Source organism: Gavia stellata, chromosome Z (assembly GCF_030936135.1).
Source record: "Gavia stellata isolate bGavSte3 chromosome Z, bGavSte3.hap2, whole genome shotgun sequence".
Taxonomy (NCBI): domain Eukaryota; kingdom Metazoa; phylum Chordata; class Aves; order Gaviiformes; family Gaviidae; genus Gavia; species Gavia stellata.
Genome location: NC_082637.1, coordinates 20,119,706 through 20,142,711, shown reverse-complemented (window position 1 = coordinate 20,142,711; position 23,006 = coordinate 20,119,706). Strand labels below are relative to the sequence as shown.

Genomic DNA, 23,006 nt, shown 5'->3' with positions numbered 1-23,006 from the left:
TTGAATTTGATCATATCTGTGATGCATCAAGTACTGAGTTAAAAAAGGAACATTCAAAATATGATTCCATCTAGCTGTAAGAGAAAATGAAGAAGCCATGAGTGCATTTTTATTTACGAGGATATATTTTCTGAAGTTTTGTCCCCCAGGTGATTATTAGTAATTGCTGCTGAATCAGAGTGAAAGGAGGTTCACTTTTTCCTCCTACTACAAAAGCGAGAGGCACCGAGATTCACTGGAAAAGGCAGGACTATCATCATCATCAGATTACACCAGTGTAAGAGGAGTCTTCATTTCATCATGCTGATGAAGTTCTAGTTAGTACTTTAATGTCCATTCAATCTAGTTTTAATGGGCAGTCACCCTAACTGTAAGGTTTTCTAACATGAGGTCAGATTTCAATCAAACTTGAGAAAAATCAACTACCAAACTGATTCTTCACTGCTGTTCAGAAGCAAAAAAGCAAATATGAAATTACTTTAAGAAAGTAATTGCTATCAAATTTTATTTTTCTAACTTCTAGTTTGAGCTTTGAATCACCATAACTGATCATCTTTATTTCTAGAATATGCAGCTCCTGACAACTCCATGAAACCTACGGCAACTTCTTTTACTATTTCCATTATATTTTAAAAAATAGTGATTTTTATCACTGATGTGCTGTAAAGTAGATGCAGACCTTTCCAAAGTTCCAACAAAATATTAGCTATGTAAGATATTTTGCCTGAAAGAATTATTTTTCAGTTAGGACAGCTTCATATAATGGATTCTTCTTTTTATCCTATCTTCATAACAACTTTTTCATACCACTTGGAGAAGTTTATTTCAGAAGTTTTAGTATAAATTAATCACTTTGAAAGTAATTCTATGTGAGTGCTAGAACCCAATATCTGTTTCTCCAAAATATTTTTATGTACTCAGAAGTTCAGATTCTCCTATAGTCACAATGTTTTCAGACATATTACTGGCAGATTCAAGGTGAAAGAAGGAAATACAACTAGATAGGGAAATAAACATACAAATCACAAAATTTCTGAATGGATAATTGCTGCATGTGAAAGAATCGCTTTGGCTCAGTTGTTCTGATAAATGGTTCCAGCTAAGTTCCTCAGCGCAAAACTGAAACACGCTAAAGCTACAGACTTTGGTAGGAGCAGAGTCAGTATTCATAGAGCGTGCTAGGGAATTCACTTTGAAGAGGACTGACAGCTCTTCTGGTGGTGCAGTAGGTGAAGTCTTGGGCCTGGGTGCGAAGCTTTCTTAGCTGGAAGGAGCTAGAGAAATGGTTTGGTTCTGTGGGACAGCTCTAAGTGTGTTTATAGTGCAGAACGTGAGCCCATGCAATAATTACAAATGTATTCTTTAATCCCCTGTTCTGCCTTTTTTCTGGCAGAGGGCTGTTAAGAGCTTGTTACATTGGGTGCCTGGAATTCAGTACTCTTTCACTAACATTCTCTCCCTTTTTAAGCTGTCTCCGCTTGTGCTGTACAATTAGAGTAAACAAGGCTTTTAAAAGCTACTCATATCACATCTTCTTATTTATATTCGGTATTAATAGGCTCTGAACACTTGTTTCCATCACTCAAATCCTATCCCAAGGGAGAGTCTTCCTATTATATTTATGTTGGAGGTTGCGTGCTGTTTTTCCTGTGGTTTAGGGGAACAAAGTTGGGACCTGCATCTTCATCCATTGGGACCTGCATATTTTATCTTAGAGCAGAAGCTGTTTGGGACTCAGGGCATCTCTCATTGTTTGCCTAGCATCTAGTGCATGAGGGCACTTCATGAGGCTTCAAGCTGTACTTTTATACAGCCTGAAAGTATTTTTACTATGTGGAAACCTGCCTTTATCTCTAGATTGCACAACCCCTCCACCTCTCACTGGAACACCCTAAAAGACTTGGTAGTATAAAAGAAATGTGTTAGTACAAGAATCAGCTGCTCTGTTTTGAGAGTGGAGGGAGAAAGGCAGAGAGGGGGACAACATTAAACCACTTCGGTTTCTGTAGAGCCCTGAAGTGAGCTCTCACAGAATGTGCTTAGTAGTCTAATATTAGTGTGAAAAGGTCTACTCTACAAAAGGAGAGGTCACACCTTTTTCACCAACCACAGGAAGAAACAGGCTGCACTCTTAACCAGAGCTGCTTCTTGAACACCCAAAACAGTAGAGAATAAAAAAACATACCTGAATTTGTCAACAGACAGAAAGAAAACCGCTAGCACCTGGAAGATTAATATTTTTCTGAGCTACCTGTGCTGGTTGATTTCTGTTCCTATTACACTTTTGTGAATGAGCTGCAGGGGACGAATCTTCAAGGTACAAAGTTCAGCTGGACAAGGGGAGGCTTATTCATTCAAATAACTAAAACATGTGTTGCCTTTAGATATATTAGAAGTGATGAAGCAGTACCTCACCAGTCAGAACTGATATTGTATGTGCTTGTTGCACTTTGAGTGTGCTGTTAGGACAGATAAATTAACCTTTATTCTGGCTTCTCGTTTTTCACATAGAAAGATAAGTAACATTATTTTCTTGAAGGGACATTGTACAGGTGGGAGGGATGTCCATCAAACATCTAGCAGATAAGGACCTTCTCTGTGTTGGGGTCTCCTAGGTAACAGTGCAGCACATGGCAACAGTAGATGGTAAGATAGCAGGTTCAAAACCGGTGAACGTGATTCTTTTTTCCCCCCTTCTTCTTTTAATTCCATTTATACAGCCAGCCTGTAGAGCTCACTGATGCAGATTATTAGTGAGGCCACTGCAAGGACTGTGGTCTCAGCTGAGGAGTTGGGGTTGTTTAGTTTGGGTTGTTTAGTCTGCAGAAGAGGAGGCTGAGGGGAGACCTCATTGCTCTCTATAATTACCTGAAAGGAGGTTGTAGAGAGGTGGGTGTTGGTCTCTTCTCCCAAGTGACTAGTGACAGGACGAGAGGAAATGGCCTCAAGTTGTGCCAGGGGAGGTTTAGACTGGATATTAGGAAAAATTTCTTTACTGAGAGAGTGGTGAGACACTGGAATAAGCTGCCCAGGGAAGTTGTGGAGTCACCATCACTGGAGGTGTTCAAGGAACGTGTGGACGAGGCATTTTGGGACATGGTTTAATGGGCATGGTGGTGTTAGTTGATGGTTGGACTTGATGATGTTACAGGTCTTTTCCAACCTTTGTGATTCTGTGATTCTGTGAGTTACTGTGGCACAAAAGTGACTCTTGTCTTTGCAACGGACAGCGAACAACCCAACAACACCCGTGGCACGGCAGTTCTGGAGTTTGGAGAGGATCCTGACTGAAAATACATGGGCGATGTTAGTTTTAATCCTCTACTTTTATGATTTTATCTTTAATGACTAGGTAGTGTAATACATTGCATAACTTCCTCCTCTCCCCGCCCTGTAAAACAAGTCATATATAGTTGTTGTCACAGAAAATTAGCAGGCTACACAAGAACAGTTTGTCTGAGCAGCAGTAATTCTGTGGCCTAATTATGATATTTATTGTAGTGTTGAAAACAGAAGATTAATATATTATGTATTAAAAGTAGACAAATGTTTTTGTTTACATCAGAAGGATTCAGAATGTCTGACTATACTTTTAAATGTTATCTACATTGTTATTCCTTACATTGTAGGCTTCTGGCCAAAGCATTATTTTTAAAGGGCCCTGACACTGATACCTCCTGAACAATTTTGAAGACAAAAACATTCTCCAAATACTCTCTTGCATGGGAACTATACCATTTTTCTTTTCTGCTTGAAGATCAAATTATATATTTCAATTTTTTCATATAAAAGGGTGGATATTAGGGGCAGGGAAGGGATTTGGTAAAATGCCCCTCTTCTCTTTTTCATCCAGCATAAATGCAAAAGCCTTTATGGATTACATGATTATAAAAGTCTTTCTGGGTTACTGGTTCAGGCACAGTAGGGAAAGCCTTTCCATATGTCTTTCTTTAAGAAAAAGATGTAAAAGGGATTCAAAGAAGGAAAGGGTTGAGATATGTGGAGCTTTGGCTGTTTCCTGTCCACAGTGGAGACCAAAAGGAGTTGAGCAGACATGAAGTCTGCATTAAATTACTTCCAATTAAGAAGTGCGTGTGGAATTGTGATTCCAAGATCACTGTTCTCCCTTATGATCCTTATGCATTGCTGAGAAGATACGTAATCTAGTCTGAAATGAGAACTATTGAGAGAAAAAAAGGGAAAAAAGAAAAAAACCAGTTCTTTCAGTTATCTCTTTAGTCTTGATTTTGTTGTTGGATTGATGTGCACAGCTTGTGATAATTGTGTAGTGAGTTTGGTTTCTTGTAGATACATTTCTGGGGTTGTTAGTTTTGGCAGTGGAGAAGAGACAAGGCTTTTATTGCTTTGTGCTTCGAGTACAAAAAACAAGAGAAAAATTAATCAAGGTGCAGCTGTTCTTTGAATTTGATGATGTTTTTAACACTAGAGAATGAAAGCTGAACAAAACTATAAAATGCCAGCCTAATGCCATCACTAGATGACGAGTGAAGAACCTTTTGCTCTGTGATTATGAAGGCTTGTGCTGTGCCTGGCCTGGTTTCTTGTGGTTACTTCTAAGAAAGATGTTGTGGACAGAGCTGGTCAGGAATCTTCAGTAGAATTACTGAAACAAAATCAAAAACTTACACTTCCTTTATAAACATTATCTGTTATGATGGAATTATTAGGAGGGATTTATAGCCCCAATGTGCTGCTTCTAGTCAGAGTTGAGGGTTGGCTCTAAGGGACAAGGAAGAGAGATGGGGACCACAAATTAGCCAGTAACTCAGGTTGAAGAGATCTTTAGATTGGCATCCCAAGTGATTATGCCTCTATTTTTTTGAGCCTTTGTGTATCTTTGTCCATGAAGGGACATTATAGTTGACGTAGATCTGGCTCTTATTCTCGGCTGCTTTCACCCATCTTTTCCCTTAGAGGAATACAGCTGTTACGGAATAGAGTGTCTGCCCAGGCAATTCAAAGGAATCGTTACCTATATGATATGCTGAATTAACCTGTTCCAGTAGCAAGGTAGCTTCAAGGCTGGTATTGTTGGTTGAACTCCACTTACTTTCGATAATGGTATGACTGGCATCAGATGGTCCAGGATAAAATGTCCCCTTTTCAAAAGCTGTGGCACCAGATTAATTTTGAGGTCACTCATAACACAGTTTCCGTCAGAAATCATTCTAAATCATTCTAAAAGTGTCTGCTCCAGTATATATTCCTATACTATAATAACATGCTTCTTAGTCTGGTGGGTACTGAAGCAGAAATCATGTCAAGGCACTGTAGGTGGTCTTGGCCCAAGATCTCATTTAGTGCTGGATCAGTGCCTAGGCTGATGTTGAGTTTCCTGCCCCACCTTCAGTGATGGATTCTGACTCTGAAGTGTTTTATAGAAGGCAAAACCTTTAACTTATGTTTCTTTTTTATTTTCCAGGAAATTAATATTTAGTGTAAACACCAAACTTTTCCAGTGGCATGCTGCAAAATATTGACTCTGCAACTTCATTTCTAGTTTAACCTGTTTCCTGGCTTATTAGTAAAATTTAGTCCTCACTTATATTGGGGGTTGGTCTCTAATTCTGTTATTCCAAAACTTGCTTTAAAAGGGAGGTTGGTCCTTATTAGTCCCACAGTAATAACATTTCTATATACAACAAACGGCATTGGTTCTCTTACTGTATAGATTTTATGGAAGACCTGCAAGGTATATTAGAGCTATTTGATGAAAACTTCTTTTATGCTAGAAGTAAACTGGTGGGGAAGAATTCCTTTTTGCTCAACTTGGAACCAATTTTTCTATGCATAGTGGTGACTCTTCCTTTGCAAGAAATATGTGTACTTCAGCAATCTAAAAATCTTTCCTGTGTTTCTCTGGGTACTTAATATAAAATACCATTACATAGCTTTTGGCTGTGGGGTTTGCTGAAATCTCATTCTTGGGAAAGCCACCTAGAATTTTTATGTATACTGCAGCAAATTTTTAGATACTATTAGTGATTGTTGCATGAAGCAGATGGTTAACGAGACCTTTGATTTGGTAGTCTGTAATGTGCAGAATCCGGGTTAGAGTCTGAGTTAAAGCCACATTTTGTAAGAGTCATCAGAGTATGTTAGATTCAGCAGAGGGACAACTAACAGGCACAGGAACAATTAAACCCCAAAAGTACTCTGCATTTATGCTTAATTTTAAAAAGAACTGTATTAAAACGAGAAAGTTGTCTCAGAATGAAGCTAAAAGCTGCAAAATAAGTATTTAACTTTATTTAGAGTTGTGTCCAAACACAACTGAAAGCATCATAAACCCTGGCAGATGTAATGTGAAAATAGATGGGCCTGGATAAAAAAAAAAAAGGTCAAGTATCAGGTAGCTGAAGGAATCAAAGCTTTTACTAAATGCTTCTTAAATACATCAAGAACGAGAACCCTGCACAGGGTCTGTGCAGCCAGTTGATTACGTTATCAGTATAAAAGAAGCACTCAGAAAGGGCATGGCTATTGCAGAGAAGCTAAACGAAATGGTGCTTACCACTAATTGGGAAGATTCCCGAACTGAAATTCCTTTCTTTTTTGGGGGGAGGGGGGGAGTGGAATGAGAGGGATTGACCTAAAAAAGACTCAGGGATGAAGTTGCTTACTTGCTAAGGGTAATATCTGAACTCATGCTTTAAACTTCCTGGGTACCTGAAGCCTTGGAGGAATGGCAAATTTTATGCCAGTGTTTAAAACAAGAATGACCAGAGGACTGTAAAAAAAGAAAATTTACAGATATTGTAATTAAGGATAAAAGTCACAGAAGTAAGTAGGATCAACTTGGGAAGAGTCAGTAGAGTTTCTTTAAAGTTAAGTTGTGCTTTAGAAACCTCTTGGAGTTTTCTTGATGGGAGTGGGAAAGGTGGCTAAGATTTAGGTTCCCTAAAGGCTCTTGATGAAGTTTGACATCAAAGGCTTTTCAGCAGCCATTGAATAGGAATGCAGGGCTTTGTATATTAAGTAATGGACTGAAAGATAGGAGGAGGGGTAAATGATCCCCCCCCCCCCCCCCCCCCCCCATAAGAGGGAAATTACCAGGAGAGTTTTTGAGGTTTTGTTTTTGGGATCTGTGCTGTTGTGGACAATGAATGGTTTAGGCTGCTTTAAGAATCACCGTCAAGGATATTGGCAAAAGCAATTTTAATAGAAGTTTATAAAAATGCGACTTAACAGAATTTGATGGCAAGGTCCACTCTATTACTTACTGAAACATACAAAGGAAAATTGGTTTAGGATCGAATCAGAATGATTTATACAGAGAGACCAGAGAAAGAAAAGGGTAAAGAGGACCCTCCCATTGAGTCATGAGGTTCAGAATGGATCCCCTTGCTTTCTAAACTTCTCAGGGAGGAGCTTAGGTGTGAATGAATCCAGACTTAGTCTCAGACTTGGTCAATGGTTCATGTCTAAAGCAAAGGAAGGATAGAAGGGACAAAGAAATCCTCTTGTTGAGTCACGAGGTTCAGAGAAGACCGGCTGGGTCCACTCCTAGTCCCAGACTTGGACAACAGTTTATGTCTAGTGGAACAGATACAAAGAGTAGGGAAGACCCTTCCCTTGAGTCATGAGGTTCAGAATAGACCCTCTTGCTTCGTAAACTCCTTCTCAGAGAGGAGTCTAGGTGTGGCTAGTTCTAATCCTAGTCTCAGACTTGGTCAACAGTTCGTGTCTAAAGAATTATGTGTATTTAGCAGCAATCTAAGTTTTATTCACAGTTTAAGGTGAATCATAAAATTTTAGCAGCACTTAATCATGGATCGGTTTAGCATTTACAAAGTAGTTTGATAGAATTTACTACAATCACAACAGTGGCTTGATCACAGATTTGGAGTGACAGTATTATACTTGCTATTGAGTACTCAAATTGATTCACTCACATACAGACACAAAGATGGATAGATAGATACATAAAGGTACACCTGTTAAAAATTCCCCTCAAGTTCCATGAAATATTCACTTCAAATGTCTGAGCATTTCTCAACGGGCGAGGTTTGAGCCTCGAGGAGGAGATGGTTTCAGCCCAGGTCCTGTCACCAGCTTTCAACGTCAGTCTTCCAAATTTCACAAACTGGGGAGTTTGTGAAACTCTTGAGAGGCGTCCCACTCAGAGGGAGATGCTGGTCACGGCCCACTGTAGTCCAGGAAAGCACAAAGGGTCTCACTTGGGACCTCTGTTGATAGGTTCGTAAGATGATTGGCTTTAGTCATCAGCGAGTTACCGGAAATTTACTGGAATTCCGGTAACACTGGTACCATTCCACTTGGGCTATGATCCGGGTAAGGGATGTTCCAAGGTTGTCAGGGGATGACTGATTATTCCCGCGCTTGTTACCTGTCTTGAGTTGGGTAACAGGAGTGCCTGGTACAGTCAGTGCTACTCCCCACCTTAGCCATGCAAGAGTTCCTGGTGTGGTCAAGGGATGCTTAGTTGCTCAACTCAGTGCACAAAGGCCAAGGCCTAGCTGGAATTCCTGAGATAGTAGAGTGGCCCAGTAAAAGGTGTGTGAGGGAGGAATGCACCACGACAGCTGCTCAGTACACTAATAATGGGGATGATAAAGGCAATGAGTAGTCAAATGTGAAAGTTTGCTGGTGTTACTGTTCTCCAAGGCAATTAAGAGGGGAGAAGAGAGTGAAGGACTGCAGGAGGCCTGTACAGAACTGAGTGACTGGGCACCAGGGCAGCAGGAGTGCTTGGAGGCTGCATACATGAAACAAGAGGCTGCTTCAGCCTGGAAAAGAGATGGATGAGAACATATGAAAGAATCATGCAGATGGCAGGAGACTTGTGGGTCTTCTCATCAGAGATGACAAAGGATGTCTCTGATGGAGGTGTAAGAGCATGTTGTAGATGAAGATGTTTCCAAAGAGAAACTGGAAGAGTACTTTGGCAGTTATAAAATAGACTGACTGTGACAAGCTCAGGAAAACATCTGAAACAAAAAAATAATTGGAAGAGTATTTGAAGGAATGTATTAAATATGATTGCACTGTTCTTACAATTTCCTGTTGTCACTGTTGGATGTAGAATACTGGGCTGTATTCTCTTCTTGTCCATACTGGTATGGCCATTGTTCTTTTACCCAGTTGCTTGGACTGGAGAATTTGATATCTGAGATCTATTTTCATTCACATATAAGTAAGTATACAGAGAGTTAATGTAAGGGTTTTTTAATATATATTTAACTGTAGATAAGAAAAAGATTTTTTTGTGTGTGTGTGTGACTAAATCTGTTTGTTTTACTTTCTTTCTTTCAGTATCATTTTATGGTGATAGCTTTGTGGAGTTGAACATGGCAGAAGCATCGTCTCAGACATCCTTACAGTTGAGGTTTCTAACAAGCAAGCCACATGGACTGCTTTTTCTTGCAGCTGGGAAGAAGGATTATTGTTTAATGGAGCTACGCTCAGGAAATTTACAGGTTTATAAATATAGCTAAAAAGATATGTGTAGCCTGTATTGTTTAGTGTTTTTCTTCAAGCTGTTGTCTACAACAGTTCTCAAAGTTTATGTTTTAAAAAAATAGAAAAATCACATAATATAATAGATAATTTCAAAATACAGTATTTATTTCTTACAATGTTAGTTATTAAAATTGGCCTCTAAAAGCCTTTGAGATTTCCAGATCTTAAAACCAAGATTGTTGTGTTCAAAGCATGAGGTTCATTAAAGGCAAAATTCCAGATTTGATGATGTTAGCATTATAGAAAATGTTTGGATCCAAGTAATAGTTTTTCTGCAAGGTAAGTTCTTGAAAGATCATTGTCACTTGGGTTCTCCGGAGTTGTTGGTCCTAGCAGAACTGCAGAGGAGTCCATTCCCTCTTCTGCAATTATTCATAGTTGTGATGGCAAGTAAATCTATATAAAATTTTAGAGGGATTTTGTTTTTCAATTGTATTTTGTAAATTATGTACTTAATATGAAAATTTATGAAAATTTATCTATTAATGATATATTAATATAGGATTGTGAAAAGTACCACTTTGGATTTTGATAGTTAAAATTCTGTCTCTTGCAGTTGAGAATTAACTTTGGCATGGGGGAACGAGTACTGCATTCTCAACAAAGATCTCAGCTGAATGATTTAGCTTGGCACCTGGTTGAACTACATCATGAACATGATAATGTCACGTTGATAATTGATAAACATGATAGAACTAGTGCAAAAATGCCTGGAATTCTCTATGAATTAAATATTGATTATGGCTTCTACATAGGTGGTAGTAGTAAACTTGATGTTCCCTACCTTGTTGGAGCACTGCCCAGTTTCCGAGGATGTATTGATGATGTGTCGTTCAATCAGCTAGATATTTTGATGCCTCTGAGATCTTCTCCTGGCTTCAAAAATGTCCACGAAGTTTCAGTGGGATGCAGTGATGAATTCTTTGCAGGTGAAGATGAACCCATTAGTTTCTTCAGTTCCAGATCCTATGTTTCTTTCCCATCATGGAATGTTGATGATGAGGGAATCTTGGAGTATACATTGCAAACCTCAGCTGCACGTGGCTTGCTGCTTTACCATCCTGGGCAAGCAGGAGATTTCATTGCAATGGAAATGGAAGATGCATTAATTAAAGCCTATGTTGGAAAACATAAAAGCAGAACCCAGCTTTCCTCTCGTAGGTGTGTCAATGATAGTCATTGGCACTACGTCGAACTGAAATTTACTGCAGAGTATTTGCAGCTGACATTGGATGAAGAAACTGTGAAAAAATCATTGCCTCCCCACAGCAAGCTGCCAGTTCTGAAGGGGTCTTTCTTTGTAGGTGGTGTAGATGACAGCACACGATCAGAAGTTACTAAGTTAGCTCTAACTTCAGTGTCTGGGAAGTATGCCAGAGGAGGGTCCTTCAAAGGTTGCTTAAGAGATCTGAAAGCCAATTCAGAAAAGAAATCGCTGAACAATGTTCTGGTAACAAAGGACATTTCAGCTGGATGTGAAACGGAGAGTGCTTTTAATACAAATCTTTCTTTAGAGATGGCTATAAAGAACCCTACTGTGAAAACAGCCCCAACATTTGCCATTTCCCCTGAAAGCTCTGTCTCTCTGGGCAAGGAAGACAAAAACCACCTCTTAGTTCTAAGTAACTTGATTGTGCTAGAGGGCGGACAAGCTTCACTCGAATCTAAACATATTAAAGCCAACTTAGACTTTCAGAAATTAGGGATTCATCAATCACAAATTCTTTTTGAAATAAAGGAACCACCCTCTCATGGAGACTTGAAACTAGATGTTGAACCAGCACAGGAGGTAAATACATTTACTATGCAAGACGTATGGCAAGGGAAGATTCTTTATGTCCATGATGGCTCTGAGGACACTTACGATTATTTTAATTTCTCCATTTCTACCAGCAGTGAGAAGATTGTGTCTCCATATTTGCAAGGAAATGAGCAGTATGTGTTTAGCATTACTGTCACTCCAGTAAATGATGCGCCTGAGATCACACTTCCAGAGGGAAACTTGCTTTTTATCTTAGAGAACTCAAAGAAACGTTTGACTAGTGATCTAATAAAAGTTCTAGATAAGGATACGGATCCTGTGGATCTCAGTCTTTCAGTCCTTGGAAATCTGAATGCAGATGCAGGATTTTTAGAAAATTCAAAGCATCCTGGAAAAGCTATTACTACTTTTTCTAACGAGGACTTGAGAGAAGGCACTGTTTTCTTTGTCCACACAGGCGTCAAGAACTCAAGGATTGTTCTGAGGGCGAGTGATGGTGAGAAAGTGAGCAACACCGTTGTGTTACGTGTCATGGCAATTCCTTTGGATTACAGAGTTGTCAACAACTCAGGAATAAAACTACTCCAAGGTGTTACAGCTCTGATCACACCTAGGCATCTGGCAGTTGAAACAAATGCCAACCTCCAGGAGCTGGAGATACGGTATGAGATCACAGAGCCACCCCAGTTTGGGGAAGTCCAAAGGCAGCATTCTAGGGGGGAGTGGAAGCGAGTCAACTCTTTTTCTCAACGCTCTGTTCAGCGCAGCCGTGTGAGATACTGTAGCACTTTTAAAGAAATTCAGCTGGAAAATGTTACTGACCAGTTTAAATTCAAAGTTAGCGTAGGAAACAGAATCAGCGAAGAGCACACATTTCCAATAGAAGTGAAATGGTTAAGGTACAGTTTATTGAAACATGCTCCTCTAGAAATTGAAAAATCAAAAAAGAAGTACTTGAATTCAGATAATCTTTTTGCTGTGATTGTGGATCTAGAAATACCTGAAGATGAGCTTCATTTTAAATTGCTGTCCCTACCAAAGAATGGACAAATACTGCTTAATGACCAGTCTTTGAAAAAAGATTCAGGCTTTAGCCAGAAAGATATCACTGATCAAAAAGTGGCATATGAATTAATCAGCAGATACCATGAAGACAACCGTGATTCATTTAGATTCCTCATTTCTACAAAGTATCTGGAATCAAATTTATACGACTTTGAAGTCTACATCAAATCAGATTTCAGAAACATTATTTTGACTAACAATGGCCTAACTGTTACTGAAGGTGAAGGAGAGTTAATAACAAGCACAGAATTGTTTGTGCAAACACTGGATAATAAAACTTTCCAATATAAAGTTATACAGTTTCCTGAGCATGGGAAATTAAAACTCATTGATTTTTCAGGCTCATTTGAGAGTAATGACAATCTCACCACTTTCACTAACAAAGATATAACTGATAAGCGCCTTATGTATGTGCATGATGATTCTGAGACAGCATTTGATGAATTTCTTGTCAGAGCTTCCAGTGAAGAGTCAGGAAAGCGGGCAAACTTTGATCCAGAAGTAGAACCTTTGTCAGCAGAAATTAGATTCAACATTTCTGTCCAGCTGAAGAATGATGAGAAACCAGTACGTGTAGTTGATAAGGTATTTAACATAGTGAGAAATGGGCAGCGATTATTAACTTTGGCAGATCTTTGCTATCATGATCCTGATTCTGATTTTGATGATGGACAGTTGCTATATACTAGACGTGGCATTTCCAATGGTGACTTGGTGCTAACAAACGATACTTTGCACAGACTCTACCAATTCAAACAAGTGGACCTGGAGCAAAAGCAAGTCCTGTTTATACACCGTGGTGCAGATTTTGGGCGTTTTGTGCTCTTTGTGACAGATGGCAAGCACTATACCTCTTTGCTTCTAGAAGTTAGTGCCACAGATCCTTATGTTAGGTTGGCAAATAATACAGGCTTGTTGGTTCAAAAAGGAAAAGAGGAAACTGTTACAACAGCTAACCTAAGTGCTATTACAAATCAAGACATCAGAAATGATCATGAGATTACATATGAGATACTCTGTTTCCCAAAATATGGCAGAATATATGTCAATAACCTATTGATGGATTCCTTTACTCAACTTGATCTGATAAAGGGGTATGTGACCTACAGGCATGATGACAGCAACAACCTTACTGACACATTTAACTTTACGGTCCATGCTAGAGATGTCCATCTGGATGCGGGAGTGCATGTTCGCATATACTTGGAAAGTCATCAGTGGCCACCAAGGATTGTGAACAAAAACAATCTCTTAGTTGAAGAAGGAAAACCAGTTAAAATCAGTAAAGGAAAACTGCAAGTAAGTTAACTGCTTTGTCTATTTCTTCAGTTTTGTAGCAAATTTTCTTCACTGTTTTCTCAGCCATTGCAATGTCTTTAGTCCCTCTGTCTTCTCTTCTTTAACTCCCTTTGGTTTTCACTAACATGACTGCATTCTGGATGCTTAATTCTGGAGACACTAACACTAGCAAGCTTCCATTTCTAGAAAGGAAACGCGTTATGTTAAAGAAAAAGAATGCCCATAGTTTTTACCTGCATTACATATTGGTGTTTGAGAAAGTTAAGATTTGGAGGTGCTGCACTTGTATATTTGTTTTAGTTATGACAATTGTTTGTACTTTATGTTCATGTATCATTCTCAGTTGAGCTGCTGGGAAATGCCAAGGAAGAAAGGGCTTTGTTTCATTCAGTTTGGAGCTAGCCCAATTAACACTGTCTGAGGATTGCATCCAAAATTTTAAAAACATCACATCACAAACCTGGGGTCATTTCTCTTTGGTTAATACTTTCCTCTCTGTTGTTTGTGTGTAGCCTTTCAGTAACCACTCCAAGGGGCTCCGGCAGCCTGTGGCTGGGCTGCTGAAACCCTTGTTTCAGGCAGACCCCCGCAGTGTGTTCTTTTTCAAAATTTACAAATTTGGGGCTACAAAACACTCCACGCCACATTATTTAACAAGTCTACTTAAAGTATTACTGTAGTGTATTAGGAATTTGCAGATAGACCATGTAACACAAACAAGGAATGCCAATTAATTAGGCAGATAATCCAAGGGTTAAAAGTGAAAAATTCAGAAGAGAACTGAAGTATTTCTCCCATTTCTGTTTAAATAATTTTGGGGTATGTTTTTAAATTTTAGGTCATTCATGAAAACAGTTCTCCATCTGAGATTGTGTTCACAGTAAGACGCCTTCCAGTACATGGATACATTCGGAAGTTTTCCTCAGAAGAAGGTTATCTTGGTGCTGACCAAAGACCGGTTTTGAGCTTCACACAGCAAGATGTTGACGAGGGCAAAGTTCAGTATGTGCAGACAGTTTCTGACCAACTAGATGACCGTTTTTCTCTGGATGTGACCAATGGTGTCCGAACAGTGAGTGGAATAGAGATCTCTGTAGACATCATCCCCAGAATGATTCCCCTGGAGGTACAGAACTTCACAGTAGTTGAAGGGGGCTCGAAAGCCCTGGTGGAAGACTATCTAAAAATTTCTAGTAGACACTTTGCAGGACTCAGCTGTGAATTTATTTTAATTGAGCAGCCAAAACATGGCTATGTTGAAAACTGTCGTGTTCCTGGAATAAAGTTAATCACATTTACCAGAAAACAGGTAATGCATTTAGATCATCTTTGCTGTAGTCAGGATTAATTCTTTGTATTGCTAAAAGCTAATTTTTGCCTGCAGTGGGGTGGTTTGGTGGGGAGTGGTAAGATGCATGAGTTTGAACTTTATTCTGGCTGTGTGCTGAAGATCTTTCTGCAGTTGCTAGCTGGTCATGTGGGGTGGGGAGGGAGGATGTTGTTGTTGTGGTGAACCACATCACTTCCTAGTGAGCTACTGGTCACACAGACTAGTGTGCTATAACCAGAGTAGACTGATGGGCCACTCATACTCAGGCAGAGTTGTTGCTGCTCTAGAAAGCTAAGACAGAGAGATTGTGGGTACATTTTGAAAAGACAAGAGGAAATGGTGTGTATATTGAACAAGGTGGAAAGTGGAAAAATTTTTTTTAGGTCATGTCTTTGCTCACAGAGAGCCAGTATATGTATAAAAAGCTAATTTTCAGTCTTTTAGCTCCAAGAAGCAAAACTGTATTGTAAGTCACCATCTACTAATACTATGTTCAGTTTATAGAAAAAATTGTGGTAAATATAGTGGGATTGGATTTTCCATTTTCCCTGCTGGGGGAAGGCAGAATGCCAAGACTGGCAAGTTAAGACATTCTGGCTAGAGGAATGGACAGATGAGCTGTAAAATTTGCTGTTGTGGACAGAACAAAGATAGAGGTACGGATCAGATATGAGCATAGCTGAAGTCTTAGAAGTCATAAAAATTGAGGCAATAAATACAGAGGGGCATAACTAGACTTGAATATTTTTGATTTTTTAATGTGGCATTCATTTTCTTTTAGCCTTTTTAATTTTTCAGGTTGTTACATTTTTCAGGTGGAACAAGAATTAATCTACTATGTTCATGATGACAGCGAGGAACTGATGGACAATTTTACTGTGATAGTAAATAACACGGAATTGTGGAAACAAAGCTTGCCCAAAACTGTATTTGTAACAGTTACTGCAGTAAATGATGAAGCTCCTGTTGTAAAAGTTAACAGAATTCTTCGGGTATGTTTGTCAATGTTTTGAAATGTTAAAGTTATTTCTAACCTGATACCATTTAATGCACCTTCATTACCAGAGTATTAGGTTTGTATCTGGTGAGATGGTCGGTATAATAAATGGTGGTCCTGGGATTTAATAAATTGGTGTTAATGAAGTACATGCGTAATGTGTATTTAGGGAGATTCTAGTCATCATGAAGAACATTTTCTGCTGTTGTAATGTAAAGTTTATCTAGAAGGCTGACTGAGCTTTATTTTAATCTTCAAGATATATGAAGTCTCTTGGACTGACATAGGGCTTGTGGGGTGAGATGGCCCCCACCTGGGTCATTGTTGTGTTTTAGTGTTGTTTCCTAGGGCGTCTTGAGGGCTGTTAATGAACAGCATAGCTTAGAAAAGTACCAAGAGTAGTGTTGGTGAGGGTGCAGACATCTCGCTGTTGTCTTTGCACAGCGTTCAGACTCTGTGCCTCTTGCCATTAAGTGTACTGAAGGGTCAGACTTGCTGAGGTGCATTCTGCTGCCTGCTCCTCGCTGGATCCCCAGTGGGACGGGACAAGAGAAGAGAGCAGCATTCTCACTGGCACTTCATTAGCAAATTGACTATGCGTTGGTACTTCTGATACAAACCAGGAATGTTCCCTTCTTTAAAAGTTCCTGATAAGAATAATGCAAGGCAGTCTGTGAAAATGTAGGCTGTTAGAGATTGTCAAATTATTAGTGCAGACACTGAAGCTGTGTGGTACTGTGAGCTAAAAAAAGGACATGCTAACTTGTTTCTAACTTTGCCTCCCCAAATTTCTGAAGAAAATTTAAAAATTGTTGACTAATACTACCTTTTGCTCTTAGTAACATAGCTGACATTTTAATCTTTTGATCTTTGAAAAAAGTCTCTACTGTCACTTCCGTGTCAGATTTTTTTTTCCAGATTTATTTATTTATTTATAGGATTGTTATTTGTTTGTGTTATAATAGCACTCAGTAACCAGAACCAATTTATTACAGACGCGCTGTCCATGTAAACCAAAAAGCCTCTGTGTGTAAAGGCTTCCAATCTGAGATCTGATGAGTAAAACCAAATTAGGTGACTCTGAAAAGCAGAATGAAATGGATATGGGTCATCTAATGAACCTGTGGTCACAGTAAACCAACTGAAAGGCATCAAGACAGAGAAGATATTTAGGAATAGATTTGAAAGAAGCTAAGTAGAGTATTTTGAGGCTATATCATCCCCAGTACTGTGTCATGCAGTTCACAAATTGGTGGCACCTAAAACACGCATTTAATTTTACATACTTAGTTGTGTGTTGCAGAGGGAGAATGGATTACTGTAAAGATGATCATAACCTTGTGAGAAAAGACATAATTTTTAAACAGCTATAGTGGTAGTATTGTGCAGCTTCGCAGTGACAGCAGGTCATCTGTGATAATCTGCAGGTGCCCACAACACAAGACACCCTGACCTGTGCAGAGACTGCTGGCAGAAGGGCAGACTCACTTCACAAGCATTGGGGTGATACAGAGTAAAACCTTCCCTGGTTAAAGTAATTACAGTGGTACTCTACAGACATCAGCACAGCACGCAGTAATATTTGTCTAGTGACAGACAAGAGGGATATATGTCCAGTCAGAAATTTTTTGGTGTCTCCCTTCTGGTGCATTGCTGGCGTTGAACTGCAGTCTATTAACAAAACTGAGGCTGTGCAGTGCGCTGCAGTGCAGCATATGGATTTTTCTAAAAATACCTCTAAGTCTAGTCTTCCCAAGAGCAATGATAACACAGCTTAACCTAGCAAAGTTGGTCCTCTCTGCCAGGGAGGCAGTTTGCATACCCAGAACCAAGATGCTGCCTTTGTGCCTGTGGTTTTGCTGGTCATGCATAACCTATTGCTGAGAAATAACCTTTGTTTTTGTCATGAGTGGGTACTAATATGCACACATATGTTGATTCGTGTGCGGACTAAAACAAAGCTGGCAGTCGAGTTACATGCGGGGAGGACTACACTGAGATGATCCTTCTTCAAAGCAAACTTGCACATCGCAAGTAGGTGGGAGAAAATGGATTTTTCTTAGTCCTGCTACATACTGAGATGAACTGGGCATTCCTGTGTAGCGTAATACTTGCTGGCTCCATGTTTTAGCCAAGCAGTCTGCACTCCTCAAGGACATTGCTAGTGGTGAAAGTTGAGTAATAAGCCGTGTTGCTTTTAAAAGCAGTAGCTCTTTCATAGCTTTTGAAAGGTTGGAGATATAGAAAAGTATAAAATGAGGGACCAGTACTGTGAAAACTGAGGTCCAGTAGGACCATTTGAGTTGACTGAAGTTTAGCACCTCAGAAATTTTGCAGATCTCACTACAAACAGTTAGAAAGAACGGCTGAACAATTAAAAAATAGGTTAGCTTTTTGCATCTGCTGTTGAGAAATAGCTTCTGTAAAGACCTGCATTACATGGACAGTGATGTTGGCGTGCATATATGAAAGTTAATTTTGGCCTTTTTCATAGGGCTTCTGGCCAAATGCAAGAAACTGTTGAGCATGTGCACACATGCTGAATGAGTCCTTCAACTCTAGCTCCCTCACTTCTGAGGCATCCATAACATCCCTTCTTCACACAACCTTGTATGTTGTTATCAAGGTTATGAACACCATCAAGGCTATGAATACCATGGGAGGAGTTTCAGGAGGACAACCAACCAAACATTTTGGGAGTTGTTTCTGATTTTTCTCTAGGAAGTGAAAGTAAGAGAAGTTTTTAGGGGGTTGTTTTTTTGGTTTTTTGTTGATTTCTGCGAATTTATGACATGCTGAAGTATTTATATTAACATAACATATGAGATACAGAAAATTCTACTGTCCTGAGAGCTTCTGTAATGTATGCTAGTAATCCTTCCATTTAATTTAAAGCCTTTCCATTAGAACAGTAAGTGCGTGAGGGATTATGTTTACTTAGAAACTATACAGCATTTTAGGTATAATTTCCTAAAATTTCCTCAGGTTCTATGGTAGTTTTTTTTCTGGGGTGGGAACGGGGAAAGGAAATAGGATATTTTTAAGAACATCGCTATTCTGACATTATTTGCTGTGCTTAGGTATGTGTTTACATTTATGGGTAGTGAGGCTGTGAAATGACTGTATCCTCCTGTTGCCACAAGAGGGCCATATTTTCCTAGAATTAGATTTTTTTAAAACACCCAAATCAAACACTGATTTTTTTTTTTTTTTCCTTTGAATCACTCACTCACCAGAGTATTAAAATGGCTGTGAATATAGAGTGTCTGGTAGGATATGTAGCATGCAAGGAGATACTGATAAGCTGAATGCTTTAAGTAGAGCAGAATGGATTATTTCCCAGCAGGCAGGGTCGTGAACCTTTTTTTAGACCATGCCTGTGCAATGTGTTAGGCACATGCAAAATTAGTGTAATGCTACATCCTGGAAGTTCAGATACAGTTTTCATGGTGCTCTTCAGGGAGGCCTTGATCCCAGATGTGGAAAATAAGCTTGTACAGAATTTGTAGTATTGTGAGTGGCTGCTTCCCTACAGCTCTTGCATCTCCTTTCATTCCTCAAGGATCGTGTTGCAGGTCATGGAGCACCTCAGCATGTACAATACTTTAAAAAACATTGTGTGTTAGCGTGCTGGAACAATAGAAATAAACACTGACTTTATAGGAAAAAAGCTCATTTTTTCTTTTAGTAAGTGATAAAATTTCAAAACTTTTGGACATTTAATGAGTAATTTGTAATAACTTGTTTGCATAGTCCTTTCTTATATTTTTGCATATTCTCTATGTGACCTTTTATTTTCTCTGTAGAATAATCTGAATCAAATGCTACTGAGATGAGTTAAAGGGTCTCAGTATGAAACCAGTGACATTGATGTGCTTAGGTGGTGCCGCTCAGTCAGCCTCTGCTATTAGTTATCATCCTGTGTTTTCACAGGTGGTGTCTTTTATCGAACTTCGATAGTAGTACTTACATTACAGAAAAATACATATTTCAAATATATTTCAAAATAACTATTTCCTGGTTGCAAGATATTTTCTATTATAAAATGTAACACAACTTCTTTTTCAAACTTTTTTTCTAATTAGAAAACACACATAATTTCATTTTAGTATCTCTTTTTCCATGGCACATGTTTTGTGACATAGTGTAATCTGAAATCTTTCCTCTACTGAAATGTTGAGGCAAAAATCCCAGTGGCTTTAAAAGGTTTTCTTTCATGGTTTTTATTAAAAAGTAAAATTAATACTTAGGGAAAAATCTTTGATTCCTGATTTTTGGTTTTGGCAGAGGTAAAATGCCCTTTGTCAAGGATCATGTTTCCTCTTGAACCATTTGGTGTGATGGTTCTTACCAGATATTTGTTAAGTGTACTGAGACCCTAGGAGGACAGGAAGGGACGATGCCGTATGCGTTTTGAAGCTCAAGCTGAGGTTTTTAAAGGCTCAGGCTCTTAAGATTGTATGCTGTATAAACTCTGCATGGAAAGGATTGGTATTGATGTATTGAATATTTAGGAATTTAATTTCATGTTGAGATAAATATGTATTGTTCTTTGTTAGTACTTTTTTCTGTAATTCCAAATAAAAACAGCAAAGATGAAGAGTAAAATGGGCTGTTACTTACCACTTCCAAACAAGAAATTATCCAGTGAGATACAGATGAAGCTCAGATAGCAGTCCTTTCTGCTTGAAAGAAGGATCTTGCAGTTTGTGCATATCTTAATCTAAAAAAAAAGATAAGCATTTAGATTTACTAAAATTAAGTAATGGGTTTTATACCATCTTTCCAAATACTAGTTAGCTATTTTGTCTGGAAGCATGACCTTGCTAAGCAGTGCTAAGCAGCTGTTGGATGTGTTGATTCCTTCATTTCCCACTGGACTGAGCACTTCTGTGTGTTGTTTGGTGCACTGAAAAAGGGCCTTCAGTGCATGTTGTTAGAAGAAAATAATGCAGCTACAAGAAGTGTTCCATTTGTGTTAGAGATTATGCTGTCCCCAGGCTGTTTTTCTTTTCTGCTGGTGCAAGTAGACCATATTGAATGCCTTGCCTGCTGTGAAGTACATGACACTAATATTCATGTGCATGTGTTGGAAAGGAGCTCCTTGACTCAGTTATCAAAATACAATTTTGTTATGTTTGTAAGAGGTTGGATAGTGCCTGAGAAATAGAGCACTCGTGCTGCAGCTATCTAAAACTCACTGGTGTAGGGTGTGTTTGCTTGTATTATTTCATGGGCTTGTTTATTGAAAACCATTTGCCAACATTAACTATTCCAGCCCATGATCAGAGATTTGGATCGACAGTAAGGAAACCTGTCATAGCTGCTAGTGCTGCACAGCACAAATCTTTATTCTTTCTTTTTCTTTGAAGGTTTTTTCCCCCCTGATTCTCATTTGTATGCATTTTCTTTATTATTACTATTTTGCTATTTTTGCTTTTCTAGGTCTGGGTGGGTTCAGTCACAGAAATAACTATTGATGACCTCTGTGCAGAAGACAAGGACTCCTCACCATCAGAACTGATGTATTCCATTACACCACCTAGCAATGGGCACTTGGCTCTGAAGTCTTCTCCAAACAAGAGCGTCCTTAGTTTTACCCAGGCTCATATAATCGAAGGGCAGCTGGTATTTGTACATGATGGTATGTAGTTTCAAAAATACCACTTCTGTTACCAAAATACTGCTCCTATTCAGTATATATGTGTTTGTAATCCTTTGAAAATCTCCTTGTAATGTCACAAAAATCTCAGAGCACCGGTTGTGTGATACATGATCTCACAAACTAAACAGGAAGGGGTCTGATGACTACTTAAATGCGTGCTCGCCAAGAAACCTTGGTATATTAGTGGTTCAGTTGGTAGCAGCCTTCTTTCTGAATGCAGGTTTGCAGTAGGGAAATGGTGCCTGGCAGCTTTCAGAGGTATAAAACCCATTTTTTTGACCATTATAATTGAGAATCTCCTGAAGCCTATCTGTCTTGCTACAGTACAGAGCTATTCATGGACCAACAGTCTCTCAGATACCTGCCACAGTGTAGTTGTGTTCCTGAGCAGCTCTGGGCAATAAAGTTATGGGTCACCTGGGTGATACCAGCCTCTTTTTCAGGCGGTGAAGGAATTCAGCTTTAACCACTGACTCTTTTCTGCCAGTGGCCAGAGCTAGAGATTGGGTTATTTGTGCTGCTGCTACAGAGAGAATGTGTAGGCAATAAGAAAAGTCAGGGCAGCTTCATTCATCCTTGAGTGGCAGTGCTGGGAAGCTGCAGGAATGGAGATTCCAGTGGGGTTCAAGCCAGCGGAAGAGGTGGGGCTTTTACAGGGCGATAGCTGCTTTTCTTCTGCTCCAGCTCTATTATCAGGTTACCTCAGCTGAAAGAAGAAAGAAGGTGATAAAGAAGGAATAAACCAGTTTTGGGGAAGGACATAAAAGAGGTACAGCACTCTTTTGCCAGCCCTGAGGCAGGCTGGAACTATTTCCAGTGCTCCCTTGGGTGCAGCAGTCACTCCAGATCTGTGCTGTGTCTTCATGAGGCTTGGTACAAGTTAAAGTGCTCTGACTTGCCAATGCACTGTCTTGCAGAGTGCATATGTATTGCTGAAATTGCTTTACAAGCAGCTGCTGGTGAGCTGTAAGTATCCTGCTCGAATAATTTGGTCAGGAAATGAAAGGTCAAGAGCACGACAAAAGTAACCCAAGCTGTTTAAATTGTTCCAACGGAGACTTTGACGTGTAAAAACCCCTATGGTGGTAGGATGGTGGTAGTCTCAGTGTGAGGAAATGAATCCACTCTGTGTTCCAGAAAAGGCAAATGCACATCTGTAGCCTTATGAAGTGAATCTTGATTAATAAAAGTAAAAAGAACAGCAAATTTAATTTTCCAGTGAGTGGGAGTGTGGGTTGTACAGTAAATTTGAAATGTAAAATTGCTCAGGTCATGTGTCAGCTCTTGCAGCTGCTCTGGCTCTGCTATCTGCTCAGCCTCTGCCCTCCGGTGTTTCAGAAAGTACTTTGGACATTTTGCTTCTTTTCCTTTCTCAGTCTGTGAT

General features: G+C 39.3%; 1 protein-coding gene across 1 annotated transcript in view; it reads left to right on the top strand.

Moving 5' to 3' along the window:
- Positions 1 to 5,675: 5,675 nt before the first annotated feature.
- LOC104261096 (chondroitin sulfate proteoglycan 4-like) overlaps positions 5,676 to 23,006 on the top strand; it is a gene marked incomplete at its 5' end in the record, with an annotated part of 32,907 nt that continues 15,576 nt past the window's right edge. Inside the window, 6 exons of the mRNA XM_059833450.1 lie at positions 5,676 to 5,710; positions 9,290 to 9,461; positions 10,061 to 13,630; positions 14,469 to 14,939; positions 15,776 to 15,952; positions 21,403 to 21,601. Of these exons, the coding sequence (XP_059689433.1) occupies positions 5,676 to 5,710; positions 9,290 to 9,461; positions 10,061 to 13,630; positions 14,469 to 14,939; positions 15,776 to 15,952; positions 21,403 to 21,601 (4,624 nt within the window). The remainder of the gene's footprint in view (positions 5,711 to 9,289; positions 9,462 to 10,060; positions 13,631 to 14,468; positions 14,940 to 15,775; positions 15,953 to 21,402; positions 21,602 to 23,006) is intronic.